The 19,734-nt window shown below is 45.2% G+C and overlaps 1 protein-coding gene across 1 annotated transcript in view; it reads left to right on the top strand.

The window, feature by feature from the left end:
* Positions 1–14,034, top strand: part of CAPN10 (calpain 10) — a 30,361-nt gene extending 16,327 nt beyond the window's left edge. Inside the window, exons 8-13 of the mRNA XM_070945137.1 lie at positions 587–870; positions 3,961–4,163; positions 6,061–6,316; positions 7,134–7,339; positions 9,002–9,047; positions 12,799–14,034. Coding sequence (XP_070801238.1) covers positions 587–870; positions 3,961–4,163; positions 6,061–6,316; positions 7,134–7,339; positions 9,002–9,047; positions 12,799–12,828 — 1,025 coding nt within the window. The 3' untranslated portion in view covers positions 12,829–14,034. The remainder of the gene's footprint in view (positions 1–586; positions 871–3,960; positions 4,164–6,060; positions 6,317–7,133; positions 7,340–9,001; positions 9,048–12,798) is intronic.
* The last annotated feature ends 5,700 nt before the right edge of the window (positions 14,035–19,734 follow it).

The raw sequence follows: 19,734 nt of genomic DNA, 5'->3' as shown, positions 1-19,734 counted from the left end.
TTTTTTTCCTTGTGCTAATCAGGCTGTGCTTAAAATGAAACTGAAACTGAAACAGGCTGTTTGCTGTTTGCTACAAGGAGGCAAATTGCTGGGAGGCAGATTTTTTTTTCTTGTGCTAATCAGGCTGTGCTTAAAATGAAAATGAAAATGAAACAGGCTGTTTGCTGCAAGGAGGCAAATTGCTGGAAGGCAGATTTTTTTTCTTGTGCTAATCAGGCTGTGATGAAAATGAAACAGGCTGTTTGCTGTTTGCTGCAAGGAAGCAAATTGCTGGGAGGCAGTTTTTTTTTTCTTGTGCTAATCAGGCTGTGCTTAAAATGAAACTGAAACTGAAACAGGCTGTTTGCTGCAAGGAGGCAAATTGCTGGAAGGCAGATTTTTTTTCTTGTGCTAATCAGGCTGTGCTTAAAATGAAAATGAAACTGAAACAGGCTGTTTGCTGTTTGCTGCAAGGAGGCAAATTGCTGGGAGGCAGAGGCAGATTTTTTTTTTCGTGTTTTCCTCCTCAAAAAAGGTAGGTGCGTCTTATAGTCCAGAGCGTCTTATACTCCGAAAAATACGGTATCTTTTTTCCCCTCTCATTCAGACAAAGTGCTGAGCCACACGCAGAAGCTGTATGGGTCCTGGGTGCGAGGGCAGTCTGCGGGGGGTTGCCGTAACAACAGCACCTTCCCCACGAACCCCAAATTCTGGCTGAGAGTCTGCGAGCAGAGCGAGCTGTGCATCGCCCTCCTACAGAAGCCCCGGAAGCACAGTACCGATTGGGCTGGCAGGATTCGCGCCTGGCCTCGCCTCCCGGAAGCCGACCCTTCCTTGGTGGATAACGTCCGAGGGAAGAATTACCATGCCGTGGGCTTGCACATATGGAAGGTAGGAAAGATGAGCTGGCCGGGCAGGCAGATGGAGCCCTTTCCGTTTTCCTGGAAGTAAGATTCTAGTCCTCAAGATTGCCGAGAGAAATGAATCCAGGTGAATGCTGGGATGCGAAGCTCATGCAGTTTGAGGAGGAAAATGGAATAGGATTATTGCGATGTGTCCTGGGAGCTTTGGCATCTGAATAACTGTGTTCCTGAAGTTGATAGTACAGATAATCCTTGATTTAGAACAGTTCGTTTAGTGACCAAAGTTAAAACAGCTTATAAATGACTTATGACTATTTTTCACACTTACGACCTTTGTAGCATCCCCTTGGTCACGTGATTTACATTCAGATTCTTGACCACTGGTTCATATTTATGATGGTCGCAACATCCCGGGATCACGTGATCATCCATCGCAATGTTCTAACAAGCAAAGACAATTGTTCTGCCCCAGCTACGGCTCCCAAAGAACGCAGCACACACAAAGTCCGTTCAAACCTTAGTTTAATAAATAAACCAGTCTTTTACAACAACAGCTGTCAATTAACTGCATTAACAGCCGCCAAGAATTCAAAGAATAATAACTGAAAGCTTACTGTGGTTGGCAGAATGCCCAGAAGCAATTTGCAGGAAGCTGATAAGATAAGCAAGACAAGACACGAAGGTATGTGAACGAAGTTTTTCCCTGCAAATTGCTTCAGTTGGTGTTCCTTCTTAAATAGGCTAAGGGAGTGGCCAATTAGCCCCAAGCCTTCTCTCGAGGAGATGTCCTCCTGAGGAGCCATTCCTGCCTTTTGGCAGCTCTGCGTGCCCATGCATCGAGAAGAGTCTCCTCCTCTTCGTCCTCTTCACTTAAAGGAGCTTCTGGAGGTTCTGAAGGCCCCGGCTGAATCCCCAGCCTTATCATTGTCTGACTCGAGTGCCAACTGCAGAGGCTGCTGGCGCAGCACCTCCTCGCTGTTTGAATCAGCTACTAGCTGCACAGGCCGTGTATAGGCCACAGTAACAATGGGGAAGCCCGATTCACTTAACAATCGGGTTACTAATTTAATAACGGCCAGTGATTCACTTAACAAAAGTGAGTGGCAAGAAAAGTGGTAAAATGGGGCAAAACTCCCTTAACAAATGTCTCACTTAGCAACATAAATTCTGGGCTCAATTGTGTTGTAAGTCGAGAACTACCTTTGAGACCTTTGTCAAGTGAGTTCTGCCCCATCTTACGACCTTTCTTGCCCCACAGTTGTTAAGTGAATCACTGCAGTTGTTACGTCAGCAACCTAGTTGTTACGTGAATCCAGCTTCCCCATTGACTTTGCTTGTCAGAAAGTCATAAATGTCATAAACAACTAAGTTGTCTGTGACATCTATTCATCTCCATCCCCTGCCTTTTATCCCCAGTGCTAAGGTGGGGCTTCACTAGTAGCGGTGACTCTTCCGTCCCAAGGATCGGCCCATAGATTTCCACTGCTCTCCTCTCCTCTGCCTTCTGCGCATCTGTGTGTCAGGCACTGGACCCAGCTGTTCCTCTTCTTCCTCATCAGCCACCTCCAGACCTGTGGCTGTTGACTCTCCCTCTGAGGGCTGATGGACGGCCCAGGCTCCACCTTTGTCTCTCTTTCTCTGCCAGCTCCATTCCCTCTTCCCCCTCACTGACCCTGACTCCCACGCCTCCTCCTCCTCTGATTCAGCTGCTGGGGGGGCGGGGAGGCGGGGGCCGATAGGTCACAACACGAGGACTACCTGTATTCTGTTATCTGCTTCCTAGCTTCCCCCATGGATAATAGAGGGTTGTCTATTCTTTTTCCTGGAGCAAATCCTAGGAGTAATTCCAGAGACCTAGGCAAATACGGCTTTACTCCACCCACAGATTTTGCCTTTTCTCCCCCACCTGTGGTTTGCCTTGCAAAATTGAAGGCACTGGAAGTTGGACGGTGTTGTGGCTCTGTTGCCTGAGCCTGGGCTATCGACAGATGCAGACTCTGAGAGTGAGGGAGAGGAGTTGGCAAGGCCTCCCTCTCCAGGACCCTCCTCTCTGGCAATGCCTCCGGAGGACACCGAAGGCCAAGAGATAGGCCCAGACCCAAGCACGTCCCCGCAGCCACAGGTGGACAGCGACAAAGGAGATAAATGCTGGCTGGATTCTTGACAGCGGCGCAGGGAGAAGTGTGCGCAGCAGAGGGGAAGGCGTGCCAGAGATTAGCTGAGTCACTGGACCACACCCCACAGGGTATAAATGTAGATGTGGTTGCCGGTTCAGTTTGTGACGAGCAAAAACTAGAAATAATCCATGATCTCTGCGTTACTGGACTTCTGCCTGCCTTGTCGGACTGCATTTGGACTAATCCTTGTATTGCTGAAACTTTGCCTACTTTATCGGAATGCTTGCAGTCTAATCTTTGTTTTGTGTGAGTAAAGTCTGAATTGGCAGCTAGCCACTGGGTTGCTGCCAGCTGTATCTTCAAAGATTTTGTCGTGTGGCTTATTAACTCCGTGCCGTCTGTGGGGGTGCGCATGTGGGACGGGGACAGAACAGACGGTTCTTTGCATGGAATGAAATGTTGCCGAACAACAAGTCCCTCTTTTCTCCCTTAATGGATTTTTTTAATGGGAAAATAAAATGCCCAAGGTCATGGGAAGCAGCACCAAAAAGAATGCGAGGTTGTTTGGGGGGGGGGGTTTCTCATAAAATTGCAGAATTTGGCTTGTGGGTTTGACTAGCCATCCTCACAAACTCAGAATGAAGCCAATTTGTACAATATTTAATTTTGGGAGTTTTTAAAAAAATCCCAAAATGCAAGCCGTTAGATCGTGTCTCTCGCTAAAACCAGTATAAAAAAAAAAAAATTAAACCGACATACGGGCGGTCCTCGACTTACAACAATTTGTTTAGTGACCATTTCGAAGTTAAAACAACACTGGGAAAAAAGGGACTGACGACCATTTTTCACACTTGCGACCGTTGCAGCATTCCCATGGAACAAAATTCAGACGTTTGGCAACGGGTTCATATTTATGACGGTTGCAGTGTCCTGGGGTTAAATGATCCCTCTTTGCGACCTTCGTCCTGCATTCAGCCCCGTGCTGCTCTCTTGTCTTCCAGATTGAGAAGAAACAGTTCAACCTTCCGAAGACGCTCTCTGCACCCCCGGTTGCGAGCACAGCGTGTCATTCCTTCAACCGAGAGGTCCATCTTCATTGTGAGCTTTCTCCTGGGTACTACCTGGTCGTTCCCAGCACTTTCCTGAATAATACGGAAGGGAATTTCCTGCTCCGGGTTTTCTCCAGTGGAAGAATTTCTCTCAGGTACCTTCATCCAGGTGGGGTGGGTGGAATTGGACATGACAGCAGTGTTCCGATATCTCATTTTCATTTCATTTTCATTTTATTAGATTTCTATACCGCCCTACTCCCGAAGGACTCAGGGCGGTGCACAGCCAAACAATAAAAACACATACAATACAAAATTTAAAAAATAAAATAAAATAAAATAATTTTGGCCCCGACAAATTTAAAACCCCAAACTTTTAAAACCAATTTAAAATTGAATATATAAAATACTAAAAGATATTTAAAATTTTAAAAATCTTTTATAAAAGAGGGGGAAAATTAGGCCAGGCCGGCCTGGTGAAATAGTAAGGTCTTTAAGGCGCGGCGGAAGGTGCGCAGATCTGGGATCCTCCGTATCTCTGGGGGGAGCTCGTTCCAGATAGTAGGTGCCCCCACAGAGAAGGCTCTCCCCCTGGGGGCCGCCAGTCGGCATTGTTTGGCTGATGGCACCCGGAGGAGCCCCTCTCTATGGGAGCGTACCGGCCGGTGGGAGGCTATTGGTGGTAGTAGGCGGTCCCGCAAGTACCCGGGTCCTAAGCCATGGAGCGCTTTAAAGGGGATCTCAGGGGATGCCCCAAATAAGAGGGAGAAGCTATTCTCCAAAGCACCTGAGGGTAGGATAAGAAGCAATGGGTGGAAACTAATCCAGGAGAGAAGCAATTTAGAACTAAGGAGAAATTTTCTAACAGTGAGAAAAATTAATCAGTGGAACAACTTGCCTCCAGAAGTTGTGAATGCTCCAACACTGGAAGTTTTTTAAGAAGATGTTGGATAACCATTTGTCTGAAGTGGTGTAGGGTTTCCTGCCTAGGCAGGGGATTGGACTAGAAGACCTCCAAGTTCCCTTCCAACTCTATTTAAATTCTAAATATATTTAGAATTTATATTTATATTTGAGCCTGAGTGGCGTAGGAGGCTAATGCCTCCTACTAAGGCAGCATTTAACATCCAGCTGTCTGCAATTACTGCGAGTTCAATTCTCACCAGGCTCAAGGTCGACTCAGCCTTCCATCCTTTCTAAGGTAGGTTAAATAAGGACCCAGTTTGTGGGGGCAATAAGCTGACTTTGTATAAATATGCAAAAGTATGAAGGCTATTGCTTAACGCATTGTAAGCCGCCCTGAGTCTCCGGAGAAGGGCGGCATATAAATCAAATTAAAAAAAAAAAAATGACACAGAGAGACAACACAGTCTGCTTCAGATGTATGGCGAGAAAAACGAATCTTGCGAGTTTACCAGAAGGATGGCCTGGGGAACAAAGCTGTTACAGAATCTGGTAAAAGTCCAGCTAGAAATACTTCGAAAAGCCAGAAACTGTGAAAAAGTCATATTTTTCAGCGCCGTTGTTGTAACTTTTAAACAGCCACTAAACAAAAAGTTTTAAGTCGAGGACTTGACTATATTAAAATTTTAATTAAAAAAAAAAAGGGTTTTAAAAAAAATCAGGGTTGGGGAGTTAGGGACAAGAGAGCCTTGGTAGTACAGTGTTAGAGACACTGTAGTAGTACAGAGTGAGAGACAAGAGAGCCTTGGTAGTACAGTGGTCTAAAGCACCCTGTTATTAAGACTAGCTGTCTGCAATTACTGTAAGTTCGAATCTCACCAGGCTCAAGGTTGACTCAGCCTTCCATCCTTTCTAAGGTGGGTAAAATGAGGACCCAGTTTGTGGGGGCAATAAGCTGACTTTGTATAAATATACAAAAGGATGAAGGCTATTGCTTAGCGCATTGTAAGCCGCCCTGAGTCTCCGGAGAAGGGCGGCATATAAATCAAATTTAAAAAAAAAAAAAAAGAGAGAAGCCACATGGTAGATAATTTTTTTTTTGTTCCTTCTCTGCCTATCTGTCTCCCCATCTCCTCCGTCTCTTGCAAGTGAGATCAAGCTCCCTTTGCTGGATAACACCATCCACGAAGCGTTCCCAGGAGGCGAGTGGGAGACGGCTCAGCTGGAGGGATCGTGGAAGAAAGGCCACAACGCCGGAGGCAGCCGCAACTTCCCCTCGTTCCACATCAATCCCTGCTTCCCTTTGTCGGTTCCCGCCGGGTTTGGACAGAGAAGCGTCAAGGTGTCTCTCCGTCAGCACTGCCCAGATAACAAGTGCCGTCCCATTGGCTTTCATATCTTCCAGGTAATATTGAGTTTCTGTTGTGGCCTGTTGGCCATTGGCCCTTCCAGTAGCCGAATTAGAGGAGGACGAGGCGTGGGAGTCAGGGTCAGTGAGGGGGGAGAGGGAATGGAGCTGGCAGAGAGAGAGAGACAGAGGGGGAGCCTGGGCCGTCCGTCAGCCCTCAGATGGAGAGTCAACAACTCCCAGGTCTGGAGGTGGCTGATGAGGAAGAGGAGGAACAGCTGGGTCCAGTGCCTGATGCGTGAATGCACAGAAGGCAGAGGAGAGGAGAGCAGTGGAAATCTATGGGCCGGTCCTTGGGACGGAACAGCCACCGCTGCTAGCGAAACCCCACCCTAGCTCTTGGAATAAAAGGCAGGAGGTGGAGATGATGCATTGTAAGCCGCCCTGAGTCTCCGGAGAAGGGCGGCATATAAATCGAACCAATAAATAAATAAATAAATAAATAAAATAAATGAATAGATGTGGCAGACAACTATTCATCCTCCTGCCGGACAGACTTGAGAGAGAAACTTTTTGCCAGGGCTGCTGGCGCTCCTAATACAGGAATCATTGAGTTACCATATTTTTCAGACTATAAGACGCACCTAAATTTAGAAGAGGAAAACAACAAAAAAAGTTTTTGGCCTCCCTTTTTTCGGCCCGTTTTCAGAGCCTTTTTTTCAGCCCGTTTTTGAGGCTTTTTCAGGCCTGTTTTCAAGGCTTTTTTCAGCCCGTTTTTTTCGGGGGAAGAAATAATTATTTAATTAAAAGAGCTGTGGATATCCGAAGCATAAAATAATGTAATTATAGGGAAGACTTTGTTATTTGTCCTCAGGTTCCCAGTGACAACAATCATGTGAAAATGGCTTCCACAGCTTTCCTGCAATTGGAGCCGGTTGTTAGTTGTGTGCCTCATTGCTACTCTCAGGAAATAAGTCAGACATGTCGGCTGCCTTCAGGAAATTACGCCGTTGTCCCATCAACGTACTTGCCTGACACGGAGGGCAGCTTCACGGTGATTGTAGCAAGGAAGATAGACAGGTGAGAAGAAAATACTTCATAGCCATCCAGCCTGCTTCAATCATATGTGACAGCAACTCAAGTCTGGATGAGAATTTAAGGAGGATTTTAATTCTAATTTTTCTGGAGCACACCAAGATGTTTGAGATCAGAGTTGGTCAGCCGTGGAATCTTTAATGTGCATGGAGTTCAACTCCCAGAATTCCCCAGCCAACATGCAACATGCAACATGATAAGATCCCATTTGATTATACCCCTGAACAGGAGATTGGGCTTGGTGACCTCATTGGGCCTTTTCAACTCTCAGCTGAGGTATTTGTCATAATCCCCCAATTGTATTTAGTGGATGGATGGATCGATGGATGGAAGGGAGGAGGGAGGAAGGGAGGGAGGGAGAAAAGGAGGAGATGGAGGAAAGGAAAAGACAGGGGAGGGAGGGAGGGAAGGAAGGAAGGAAGGAAGGAAAGGAGAAGATGGATGAAAGGAAGAGACAGAGGGGAGGAAGGGAAGGAAGGAAAGGAAGGAGATGGAGGAAAAGGAAGAGACAGGAAAGGGAGGGAGGGAAGGAAAGAAAAGGAAGGAAGGACAGAGGGAGGAAAGGAAAGAAAGAAGGAAAGAGTGAGTGGATGGATGGATGGATGGATGCATGGGAGGAAGCAAAGAACGAAAGTGGATGGAGGAAGGAAGGAAAGAAAGGAGGAGATCAAGGAAAGGAAGAGACGGAGGGAAGGGAGGGAGGGAGGGAAGGAAGAAAAGGAAGGAAGAGGGAGGAAAGAAAAGAAAGAAGGAAAGAGAGTGAGTGGATGGATAGTGGTTGCCTGGATGCATGGGAGGAAGCAAAGAATGAAAGTGGATGGATGGAGGAAGGAAGGAAAGAAAGGAGATGGAGGAAAGGAAGAGACAGGAAAGGAAGGGAGGTAAGGAAAGAAAAGGAAGGAAGGAGAGGGAGGAAAGGAAAGAAGGAAGGAAAGAGTGAGTGGATGGATAGTGGTTGCCTGGATGCATGGGAGGAAGCAAAGAACGAAAGTGGATGGAGGAAGGAAGGAAAGAAAGGAGGAGATCAAGGAAAGGAAGAGACGGAGGGAAGGGAGGGAGGGAGGGAAGGAAGAAAAGGAAGAAAGAGGGAGGAAAGGAAAGAAAGTAGGAAAGAGAGTGAGTGGATGGATAGTGGTTGCCTGGATGCCTGGGAGGAAGCAAAGAACGAAAGTGGATGGATGGAGGAAGGAAGGAAAGAAAAGAGGAGATGGAGGAAAGGAAGAGTCGGATGAAAGGGAGGGAGGGAAGGAAGGAAGGAGAGGGAGGAAAGGAAAGAAGAAAGGAAAGAGAGTGAGTGGATGGATAGATGGTTGGTTGGTTGGATGGATGCATGGGAGGAAGCAAGGAACGAAAGTGGATGGAGGAAGGAAGGAAAAGGAAGGAAGGAGAGGGACGGAAGGAAGACAGACTATGGGCAATGACATCCTAAGAGATCATCTTTACTGCTCCTAAAACATCGCCACTTCCTGCATTTGATTTCGGAACACGGGAGTTTTTATGCCGTGCTCTGTGTGTGATGATCCGAGATTCTGCTAGTAATAAAGAACAAAAACCAGAAACTTGGAGGAATTCTCCAGGGAAGCCCGTGATAAGGCCCCCTTCTGCACTTTGGTCTCTTCTAATGAGGTTGTGTTTGCTTTTCTACAGGAAGAGCATTTGGAGCAAGGAGACTTTGGGACAAAGACTGCAAGAGGTGAGCTCTTCCTTCGTTTGGGATTTGGCACCCGGTCCATTTTGTCCATCCAAAGAAAACAACGCAGCATTAAGTAACCAAAAAGTCATGGACCAAGGAGAAAAAAAAATTAAAAACAGCAAAGATCAGAATCCTAGTGGGTGGAAAAAGGAAACTACAGGCATGTCAAGAGGGGGTGCAGCTCTATTGCCACTGTGTTAAAGGGCTGTAAGAGAAGAATAATGTAAATGTTTCCAGCTAGTGCTTCTTTCAAGGCTGCCCCAAGTAAGGGACATTTCCACTAGGCTAAAACTCTGGCACATTTGAGTCTGTCCGTTTGGGGACTAGAACTCCCAGTCTCCTGATGTTTGGCCCAAAGTCACCCAGCTGGCTTTCATGCTGAAGGTGGGACTAGAACTCACCATGTCCTGGTATTGGCCCAAAATCACAAGCCGGCTTTCACGCCTAAAGCGGTACTAGAACTCCTAGTCTCCTGGTTTCTAGACCAGCCCTACTATATCCCATCTGGAGGTCTCATAGGCCTAATTTTCACACTCTACTAAACCATAAGCCAATTTATTAAGCCAACTAAGCATGAGGTTCTGAGATTGGCATGCAACCCTGGGGGTGTTTGCTGGCTCTCTCCATCTTTTTTACCTTTATATATTTTTCTATCTTTTTTTTTTTTTACTTGTAAACCAAGAGTGGGATTCAGCCGGTTCAGCCCGGTTCGGGCGAATTGGATGCTAATTTTACATCTGGTTCACCGAACCGGTAGTTGCAAGGACTGACTGTCCCCGCCCACTCTGCCCCTCCCCTCCCAGGAGTCTCCACGTGGCCTGTTTTGGATGCCAGGTAAGTGCAGTGCCCGCATGGAGGTTCAGGAGGGGCGAAAAACGGGCCTCCCAGAAGTTCCGGAAGTCTGGAAACGAACCAGTTTCCGTCCTCTAGAGGGCCTCCGGAGCCCAAGAGAGGCCATTTTCGCCCTCCCGGAGGCTCGAAAAAGGCCTCCAGAGCTTGGGGACGGCGAAAACACTCCCGCCCCCCGCCATGGTGCAGGAGGCCGAGTAGGCCACGCCCATCATTGCCACGCCCACCCAGCAGCCAGGCAGAGAACCGGTTGCTAAAATTTTTGAATCTCATCTCTGTTGTAAACCACTCAGAGTCACTTATGTAGTGATACAGGCTATACATTTGATCTATCCATTAATGCGCTGGATTTCCACCATACCCCAACTATAGAACAAGCTAATTGTGATGTATGGTAACTTCTAAGCGGGCCACAATCCCGATGTATATTTTCTAAACAATTCTGCCTCTTCAGTGCCTCATGGTATAGGAATCCACTAATTTCCCCCCCAAGGCTACAGTAAGCCAATTTTTTAAAAGTTCCCCTTTCTGCTCCTTCTTTCTGAACATTCCTCTGGCTTCTCTTTCGCTCTTCCCGTCTCTTTTTTAATTTAAAAAGCCATAAAATAGGCTTTTTAATTTACGAGCTTATGCGTTTATGAGCAAGATCAGAAGCTTTGTTTTATTTGGCCTGCTAAAATTTCCAAAGAAATGTGGGGGGGGGGGGGAGGGAGGGGAAGGGGGGGGAGAAGGGAGGCAGAAAGTATTCCCGGTCATTTTGAATTATTTTTTAGAATTGTAGACGGTAAAGATTAAAAGGACCTTGAGATCCTTTAGTCCAGGGGTCTCCAACCTTGGCAATTTTAAATCTGGTGGACCTCAACTCCCAGAATTCCTGAGCCAGCATGGCTGCCTTAGGAATTCTGGAAGTTGGTCCATCATGGCTGGCTCAGGAATTCTGGGAGTTGAAATCCATCATGGCTGCCTTAGGAATTCTGGAAGTTGGTCTATCATGGCTGGCTCAGGAATTCTGGGAGTTGAAGTCCACAGGTTGTAAAAGGAATGGGCAACTATGGTCCCTTTATGATCTGTGGACTTCAACTCCCAGAATTCCTGAGCCAGCATGGCTGTTTTAAGAATTCTGGAAGTTTATTTATTTATTATTTATTATTATTTATTAATTAAATTTCTATACCGCCCTTCTCCAAATAGGACTCAGGGCGGTGCACAGCCAAAGTAAAAAACAGAGCATACAAAATTTAAAAACAGTATTAAAATAATTAAATATTTTGGCCATAAATTAAAACAACCCAATTTAAAATCAATTTAAAATTTAACTCAAGCCAGCCCAGCTAGTTGAAATAAATAGGTTTTCAGGACCCGACGAAAAATCCGGAGGTCTGTTATTGTACGTAACTCTGGGGGAAGGTTGTTCCAGAGGGTGGGCGCCGTCACAGAGAAGGCTCTCCCCCTGGGGGTCGCCAGCTGACATTGTCTGGCGGACGGCACCCTGAGGAGGCTCACTCTGTGCGAGCGTACTGGCCGGTGGGAGGCTATTGGTGGCAGAAGGCGGTCTCGTAAGTACCCCGGCCCTAAGCCATGGAGCGCTTTAAAGGTGATCACCAACACCTTGAAGCGCACCCGGAAGACCACCGGGAGCCAGTGCAGCTCGCGCAGGAGAGGTGTCACATGGGAGCGCTTCGTCGCCCCCATAATCCCCCGCGCGGCCGCGTTCTGGACCAGCTGGAGCCTCCGGGTGCACCACAGGGGGAGCCCCATGTAGAGAGTGTTGCAGTAGTCCAGGTGGGAAGTGACTAGTGCCTGAGTGACTGTGCGTAGAGAGTCCCGATCTAGAAAGGGGCGCAACTGGCATATCAGGCGAACCTGATAAAAAGCCCCCCTGGCCATGGCCGTCAAATGATCTTCTAAAGACAGCCGTGCGTCCAGGAGGACGCCCAAGTTACGAGCCCTCTCCGTGGGGGCGAGTGATTCGCCCCCAATAGCCAGCGATGGCGTCAGCTGGCTATATCGGGACGCTGGAAGCCACAGCCACTCGGTCTTGGAGGGGTTGAGTCGGAGCCTGTTTCTCCCCATCCAGGCCCACACGGCCTCCAGGCACTGGGACATCACTTCAAGGGTATTGAAGTAAATCATGGCTGGCTCAGGAATTCTGGGAGTTGAAGTCCACAAGTCATAAGTCATAAAAGGCCCATCATTCCCCACCCCTGAGGAACATCTTTGACTTGCTGCCAATTTTTGTACAGAAGTAAATTGAGCGACCTCCCAGCTCCAGTTTCTCTTCCATGCTGGCTGAGGAATTCTGGGAGCTGAAGTCCACAAGTGTTAAAGTTGCCAAGGTTGACAAATGCTGATCTCGATTAAGAGATTAAAATCTGAATATCCTCCTGCATCCCAATTGGATCCATCACTAAAATGCTCAATGAGTCTTTTCTCTAATTATCCAATACAGGTGGTCCTTGCCTTGCAACCATTCGTTTAGTGACCGTTTGAAATTACAACGGGACTGAAAAAAGTGACTCATGATCATTTAGCACACTTACCTTGCAGTATCCCTGTAGTCATATGATTAAAATTCGGGTGATTCGCTTTACAACTACAATGATTAATTTAACAACTGTGGGAAAACGGTCATAAAATGGGGCACAACACACATAACAACTGCCTTGCTAGGGAGTGGAAAGTTTGGCCTCAATTGTGGTTATAATTGAGGATTATCTGTCTACTGTTAAAAATACTTTTGTTTCTCATTTTTCTTGGATGCATTTCTCAAGCTTCTGTGTCCAAATTCCTGTTCTGTAAAAACAACATCCTGAAGTCGATAACCTATTTTATTTTTCCTTTTTGATTTATCCAAGTTATTTGTTTTTAATCTCTTCCTTTCCCATCCTCTCGGTTTCTGCAGGTCTCTTTCAAGGCTGTGATGAAAATGTAATTATGGAGTGATGCTTTTGCTGCAGGAAGGCATAATGGAGACCTTTAGAAGGAAGTCAAACTTGTTTTAGTTTAAATTGAAATCATTCCAAAATGTATGTTGGATCTCCAAGCTTCTTGGATTAGAGGAACATCTGTGACTTTTAACCAACTTTTCTGTAGAAACAAACTTGAATGACATCCCAGCTCAAGTTTCCCTCCTGTTTTGGTTTTTTTCTTAAAAAAATACATATCTGAACTTCAACTGATGTTGAAATCTTCAAAATTTCTTCCTGGTTTTGCCTGCATCTCTATTCCTTTCTTTTCTCATTCCGGCCACCTTTAAACATCGATGAAAATTTATGTACATGTGATGGTGTTCAAATTGGTTTTTGGTCCGTGGCGCTAATATTCTCTCGGTGTGGTGTGTGTGCTTGTATTTTTGTAGCGATCGGCATTTCTGCAGAAAGATAGGTTTTGCCAACGAAAACGGAAGGAATGATGGTGGAAAAAGAAAGAGGAGGTTGTAAAACATTTCAGAAAGTTGAAGCAGCAAAAAGTTGGAATACGCAACAATTGGAGCTTTGGCTGTCCAAAACATTTTGAATTTCAACTATTCCAATTTTCCTCCCTGGCTTCATCTTGAGTTGAAAAAAACGAGACATTTTGATTATTGATGAAGTGTTTTGGGCTCAAAGCTGTGGGGCGAACCAAAGATGCTTTGAGCTGGAAATATTTCCTAAATGATCAAGATGAGTCAAAATGGCGAGTCAGCCATTTTGTGTTCAAAGGGAGACATTTTACAGTCAAGAGAAGTCAGAATAAATGGGTTTTGCACACCGCTGGTGCTGAGTTCTTCTACTCTGTAGGGCTCGAGAGCAATAAAATTAGGGCATAAATTTGGTTTTCAGTGTTTCTGCGGCTTACGAACATCAGTGTCTGCATGATGTGGTCAAAACAGGGTAAGTGAATTTGTGAATTCTGTAGTGTATATAATGACATCATTTATCAAAAACGTCTGTTGGGTTATTTGCGCAAGACATCGTTATGGCTTGTGCTGGACTCTTTATCACATGGTAGGTCTGCACTAAACCAGGTTCCAAGCCTATGTAAACCTGGTCTAGGCCAGCCCAGAGATCCTAGCTCTCCAGATACTTCTGAACTGGCGCATTGTTCCTCCACTGTGGATTTGTTTGTTGTTTTATATTGCAGTTTTCCACTTGGGCATCACCCTTACTGTAGTTTTAAACCAATGATGAGGAACCATTGGCCTCTTTATGACTTGTGGACTTCAACTCCCAGAATTCCTCTGCTGGCTCAAGAATTCTGGGAGTTGAAGTCCACAAGTCATAAAAAGGCCAATGGTTCCCCACCACTGCTATAAACAAACATCCTTCAACATTGATATTGAATTCTTCACGAGGTGTTTGTCGAGCAGCACACGGAGCACCTTAAATTCCCCACAAGAGCACGACCGAAGCGGGAGACAGCATGGCAAATTGGCAGTGAAGAGATTTATACCACTAAATCTCCCTGGTTCTCCATTTCCTCCTCAACTCTTAATTTATTATTTATTTATTTATTATGAAATTTATTTGCCGCCTATCTTGGATCAAACGCTAAATGTTCGGGTGTTCCCTCCCAAAAAAAAAAAAAAAAATGGCACAAAAACTAGTTGAACTGATGGTTGTTGGAAGAAAAGAGTTATTAATGGCCTTTTTTAGGACAGTATTTCTCGACCTTGGCAAATTGAAGATGGGCGGACTTCAACTCCCAGAATTTCCCAGCCAGCATGTGGGATTCTGAGAGTTGGAGTCCACCCGTTTTCAAGTTGCCAAAGTCAAGAAACACCACTCTAGTGTGTGTGTCTGACAATTTTTCAACCTCTATCCCATTTCATCTCTCCATTTTCTTCATCTTTTGTTTCTTCACTCTTTTTCCTTATTTAAATTTCATCTCTCCCTTTCCTTTTGTCAGTACGTTTTCCTTATTTTTGTTATTTAAATTTCATCTCTCCATTTTCTTCACCTATCCTATCTTCAGTCCAACGTTTTCCTTATTTTTGTTATTTAAATTTCATCTCTCCATTTTCTTCACCTATCCTTTCTTCAGTCCAGCATTTCCCTTATTTTTGTTATTAAATTTCATCTCTCCATTTCCTTTATCTTTCCTTTCTTCAGTCCAACGTTTTCCTTATTTTTGTTATTTAAATTTCATCTTTCCATTTTCATTATTATTATTATTATTATTATTATTATTATTATTATTATTATTATTATTATTTAATTTGATTTATATGCCGCCCTTCTCCAGAGACTCAGGGCGGCTTACAGTGCGTTAAGCAATAGCCTTCATTCTTTTGTATATTTTATACAAAGTCAGCTTATTGCCCCCACAAACTGGGTCCTCGTTTCACCTACCTTAGAAAGGATGGAAGGCTGAGTCAACCTTGAGCCTTGGAGAGATTCGAACCAGCAGAAATTGCAGGCAGCTGTGTTAATAACAGGGTGCACTAAACCACTGTACTATCAAGGCTCTTCACCTTTCCTTTCTTCAGTCCAACGTTTTCCTTATTTTTGTTATTTAAATTTCATCTCTCCATATCCTTCATCTTTCCTTTCTTCAGTCCAACCTTTTCCTTATTTTTGTTACTTAAAGAGAGCCACATTTGCTGGTCAAAGAACATCTGGAAAAAAAAAATGCTGTCCATTTCTCATCCCTGCCAAAATACACGGTCCCATTTTCCCCCTTATTATCTAGGTAATTGAGACCGTGGCAGAGTTAAAATACAACTGTTCAAGGAAGCGATTTCTGGAAAAGATTATACTCAATGGAGTGGCAAAGATTTTTATGGCGTTTCTGTCAGAAGACGACAATCAGGAAGGTTGGAAATACCTTATAAAAGGAAGAAATGCGATATCAGGCAAAATATGAATCCGGATTATTATTTTGCTATTCCGACTTTCCTTCCAGTAGCTCATACAGTATTCGTTTCATTTTCCCTAAGTATCCTTGGAGAGCAATTCTTTTTTTTTTTAAATTAAGATTTGGAAACACTGTATTTTCATTTTGTTTTTAAATAAGTGAGGTGGTGTTGAAATGTCTTTTGAAATAAAATAAAAATAAAAATGTGGACTAGCACTATGAAAAAACGTGTGTGTGTGTGTGTGTGTGGTTTTATTTTTTGTAATTCTCTGTCCAATCTCTTCTTAAAAATCTCCAGTGATGAAGCACCCACAACTTCTGGAGGCAACTTCTGTTCCACTGGTTTATTGTTCTCACCGTCATGAAATTTCTCCTTAGTTCTAGGTTGCTTCTCTCCTTGATTCGTTATTCATTCATTATTCCTTGTCTGGCCTTCTGCTGCTTTGGAGAATACCTCCTCCTCTTTGGGGCAGCCCCTCAAATACTAGGCGACTGCTATCATGTCACCCCTAGTCCAATAGTGGGTTTTACTTACCTTCACTACCGGTTCGGAACTGTGAGCTCGCACGCATGCACGCACGCTGTGCTCGCGTGTGGCACATCTCCACATGCGCAGAACCTTTTGCGTATGCGCAGAGCATCCATAATGACGTCCTGGTGGGTAGGCGGAGCCTCCCGCCGCTTGCTCCCGAACTGGGAGAAACCCATCACTAAACTAGACATACCTAGACGAGACATTCACTCCAGTGGTGAAATGTAAAATTTGTTATTACCAGTTCTGTGGGCGTGGCTTGGTAGGTGGGGGTAATTTAACTGAGTGGGCATGGCCAACTTTTTCTTTTTTTACTTTTAAGACCATTTTTTCTACAACCTCTTTGGCTGAAGAGGTTGTAAAAGAAATGCTTTTAAAGCCTCTGACGATCCCAGCTGACTTGTCTGGTTGGCAGAACCTTTTTTTTTTTTTTAAGCCTCTGATGATCCCAGCTGACTTGCCTGATCGGCAGAGGCTTTTTTTTTTTTAAGCCTCTGACAATCCCAGCTGACTTGCCTGATCGGCAGAGGCTTTTTTTCCTTTTAAAAACATTTTTTCTATAACCTCTTCGGCCGAGGTTGTAGAAAAAATGCTTTTAAAAGCGTCTGATGATCCCAGCTGAGCTGCGCGATCATCAGAGGCTTTTTTTTTTACTTTTAAAAGCATTTTTTCTACAAAGTTAAGAGGTTGCAGAAAAAATGCTTTTAAAAATAAAAAAAAAAAGCCTCTAATGATCGCGGGCTCAACTGGGCAATGGGGGAGGGCAGGAATTTCTGCTTCCTGTTCTCTGAACCACCCGCCTCCATTGCTACCGGTCGATCCGGTGCGAACCGGGAGCATTTCACCCCTGATTCGCTCTCTTTTGACTTAACCAGTTTTGCTATCCTTAAACTGCTAAATTATACTCTTGTGATCAGGTTGTGGTCAAAATATGTCAAGATGATGGCCTTTGAAACTCTGTTGTGACCCACATAAAAGTGCAGCCACATTCTTGACTTTTTTCTTACCACACCTGCGGATATGTCTGGTTGCAATGCCACCGAACCAAATGATTTCAATGAATGAAAAGGAAATAGAAGAATGGATTATTATAATTACAGGAGTGCCAGAAAACATTCTCCTGCCGTCAGAAACCAGGTTGCTATACCTATTCACACACACACACACACTCTCTTGGTGTAATTACTTAATGCATCCATTTTCTGGATTCACACACTATTTGGGAGTCTTTGAAGTAGTAAGTAGTGAAAGTTGTTCCCGCCCCCCCTCGGCTCCACCCGAAATCAACCAATGTTGCTCTACTGATCAAATTCAGCATCTCGTGTGAATCCTCAGATCCAAATGAAAAATTGAGTATTTATTAAGGAGTATAGTCAGGGAAGCAGGACCAGAAAACAGGCACACACCAGAAAAAAAGAAGCATACAATATTGTTTATACGATACAGCGTAGAATAACCAAGCAGGAAGGGACCTTGGAGATCTTCTAGTCCAAAACCCCTACTCCAGTGATGGCTAACCTTTTTGCTGTCGCGTGCCAAAAGCGGGGGGAGTGGGGGGGATTGCGCGCGCGCATGCCCCCACCCATAATTCAATGTGCCCCATCACCCCATGCATGCACGCATGACCCCCGCCCCCTTTTGGCACGCGATGGCATGTTGGGCCCAGGAGGCCCATTTTTTGCCCTCTCCAGGCTCCAGAGGCTTTTAGGAGCCTGGGGAGGGTGAAAACAGCCTTCCCCACCTCCACCCCCCCCACCCCTGAGGCCTCCGTAGGCCCGGAAACAGCCCGTTTCCTGACTTCCGGTGGGCCCGGAAGGCCCGAAAATCAGCTGGCCAGCGCACACATGCATGCTGAACTCAGGGGTGGGTTCTAAATTTTTTTACTACTGGTTCTGTGGGCGTGGCTTATTTTGTGGGTGTGGCTTGGAGGTCATGTGACTAGGTGGGCATGGCTAGCTGGTCAGAGTCATTTCTGGAAGGTCCTCGCACTTACGACCAGTCCTCGCACTTACAACCCGACTCATTTGTTTGCTTTTAACACTGATCAGCTGTAGGGCGGCCCTTTGAAGCCCCGCGGCAAGAGTTTAAACAGTTTTTTTCCCCTCTAGTCATCAGCTGGGACTTGGGAGGCAGCAATAGATTGGGGGTGGGACCAAATAAAAGGTAAGAATAACGTGGGGGGGTGGGAGGGCGGGGGGGGGGGAGAACCGGTTCAGTGATGTCATATCATCACCGCTACCGGCTCGGCCGAACCGGACCAAACCTGGAGGAACCCACCACTGGCTGAACTGAGGTAGGGCAACGCTCGCATGCCCACAGATATGGCTCTGTGTGCCACCTGTAGCACTCGTGCCATAGGTTCGCCATCACAGCCCTACTCGAACAAATGGCTGTCCAATCTCTTCTTCAAGGAATTTCTATGGACACTCTTCTTAAAAACTTCCAATAATGGAACAACTTCTGGAGGCAAGCTGTTCCACGGATTAGTTGGCCTCACTGTTAAGATGTTTCTCCTCAATTCCAGGTTGCTTCTCTCCTTGATTCACTTCCATCCATTGCTTCTTGTCCTGCCTTCAGGTGCTTTGGAGAATAGCTTGACCCCCTCTTCTCTGTGGCAGCCTATGCTAACCTATGTTATGCTAACCTATGCTAAGCGAATAAATTTTAATGTAAATTTTAATTTGTTCTTAACTTGGGGTTTTAAATTTGTCTTGGGCTAAATTGACTTAATTCGATTTTACTTCTGCTCTTAAATTTTTGTATTCTATGTGTTTTATCTTGTGCCTGTTCACCGCCCTGAGTCCTTCGGGAGTAGGGTGGTATATAAATCAAATAAAATGAAATGAAAAATGAAAAAATGAGATCAATATCTGAGCCTGGATAGCTCAGCAGACTAATGCATTGTAATTTAACTCCAGCTGTCTGCAATTAGTAAGTTCGAATCTTGCCAGGCTCAAGGTTGACTCAGCCTTCCATCCTTTCTAAGGTAGGTAAATTGAGGACCTAGTTTGTGGGGGCAATAAGATGAAGTTGTAAAAATATACAAAAGTATGAAGGCTATTGCTTAACGCATTGTAAGCTGCCCTATATATATATATATATCAGCCACCTGTCCACTCCCACAGCATCTTCTTCCTGGGTTTGCCCGCCTGCCTCCTGATCCCACCGCTACCTGTTCAATCACAAATTCAACTTATGCACTCAAACCTTGAATGACCTGGAGGCTGTTAATAATGACATATTTGCAGCCCTCAAACCAACCAATTGTAGAACATATGGTAGTCCTCGACTTATCACCAGAATTGAGCTCATTTCTGTTACTAAGCAAGATGTGTTTGTTAAGTGAGTTTTGCTCATTTTACGACCTTTCTGGCCATGATTGTTAAGTGAATCACTGCCGTTGTTAAGTGAGTAATGTGGTTCTTACGTGAACCCGGCTTCCCCTTTCTGACTTTGCTTGTCAGAGGTGCC

This window comes from Pituophis catenifer, unplaced genomic scaffold (genome assembly GCF_029215685.1).
Source record: "Pituophis catenifer annectens isolate HBS135680 unplaced genomic scaffold, rPitCat1.0.hap2 SCAF_6, whole genome shotgun sequence".
Taxonomy (NCBI): domain Eukaryota; kingdom Metazoa; phylum Chordata; class Lepidosauria; order Squamata; family Colubridae; genus Pituophis; species Pituophis catenifer.
This window is presented reverse-complemented; position numbering and strand designations above follow the sequence as displayed.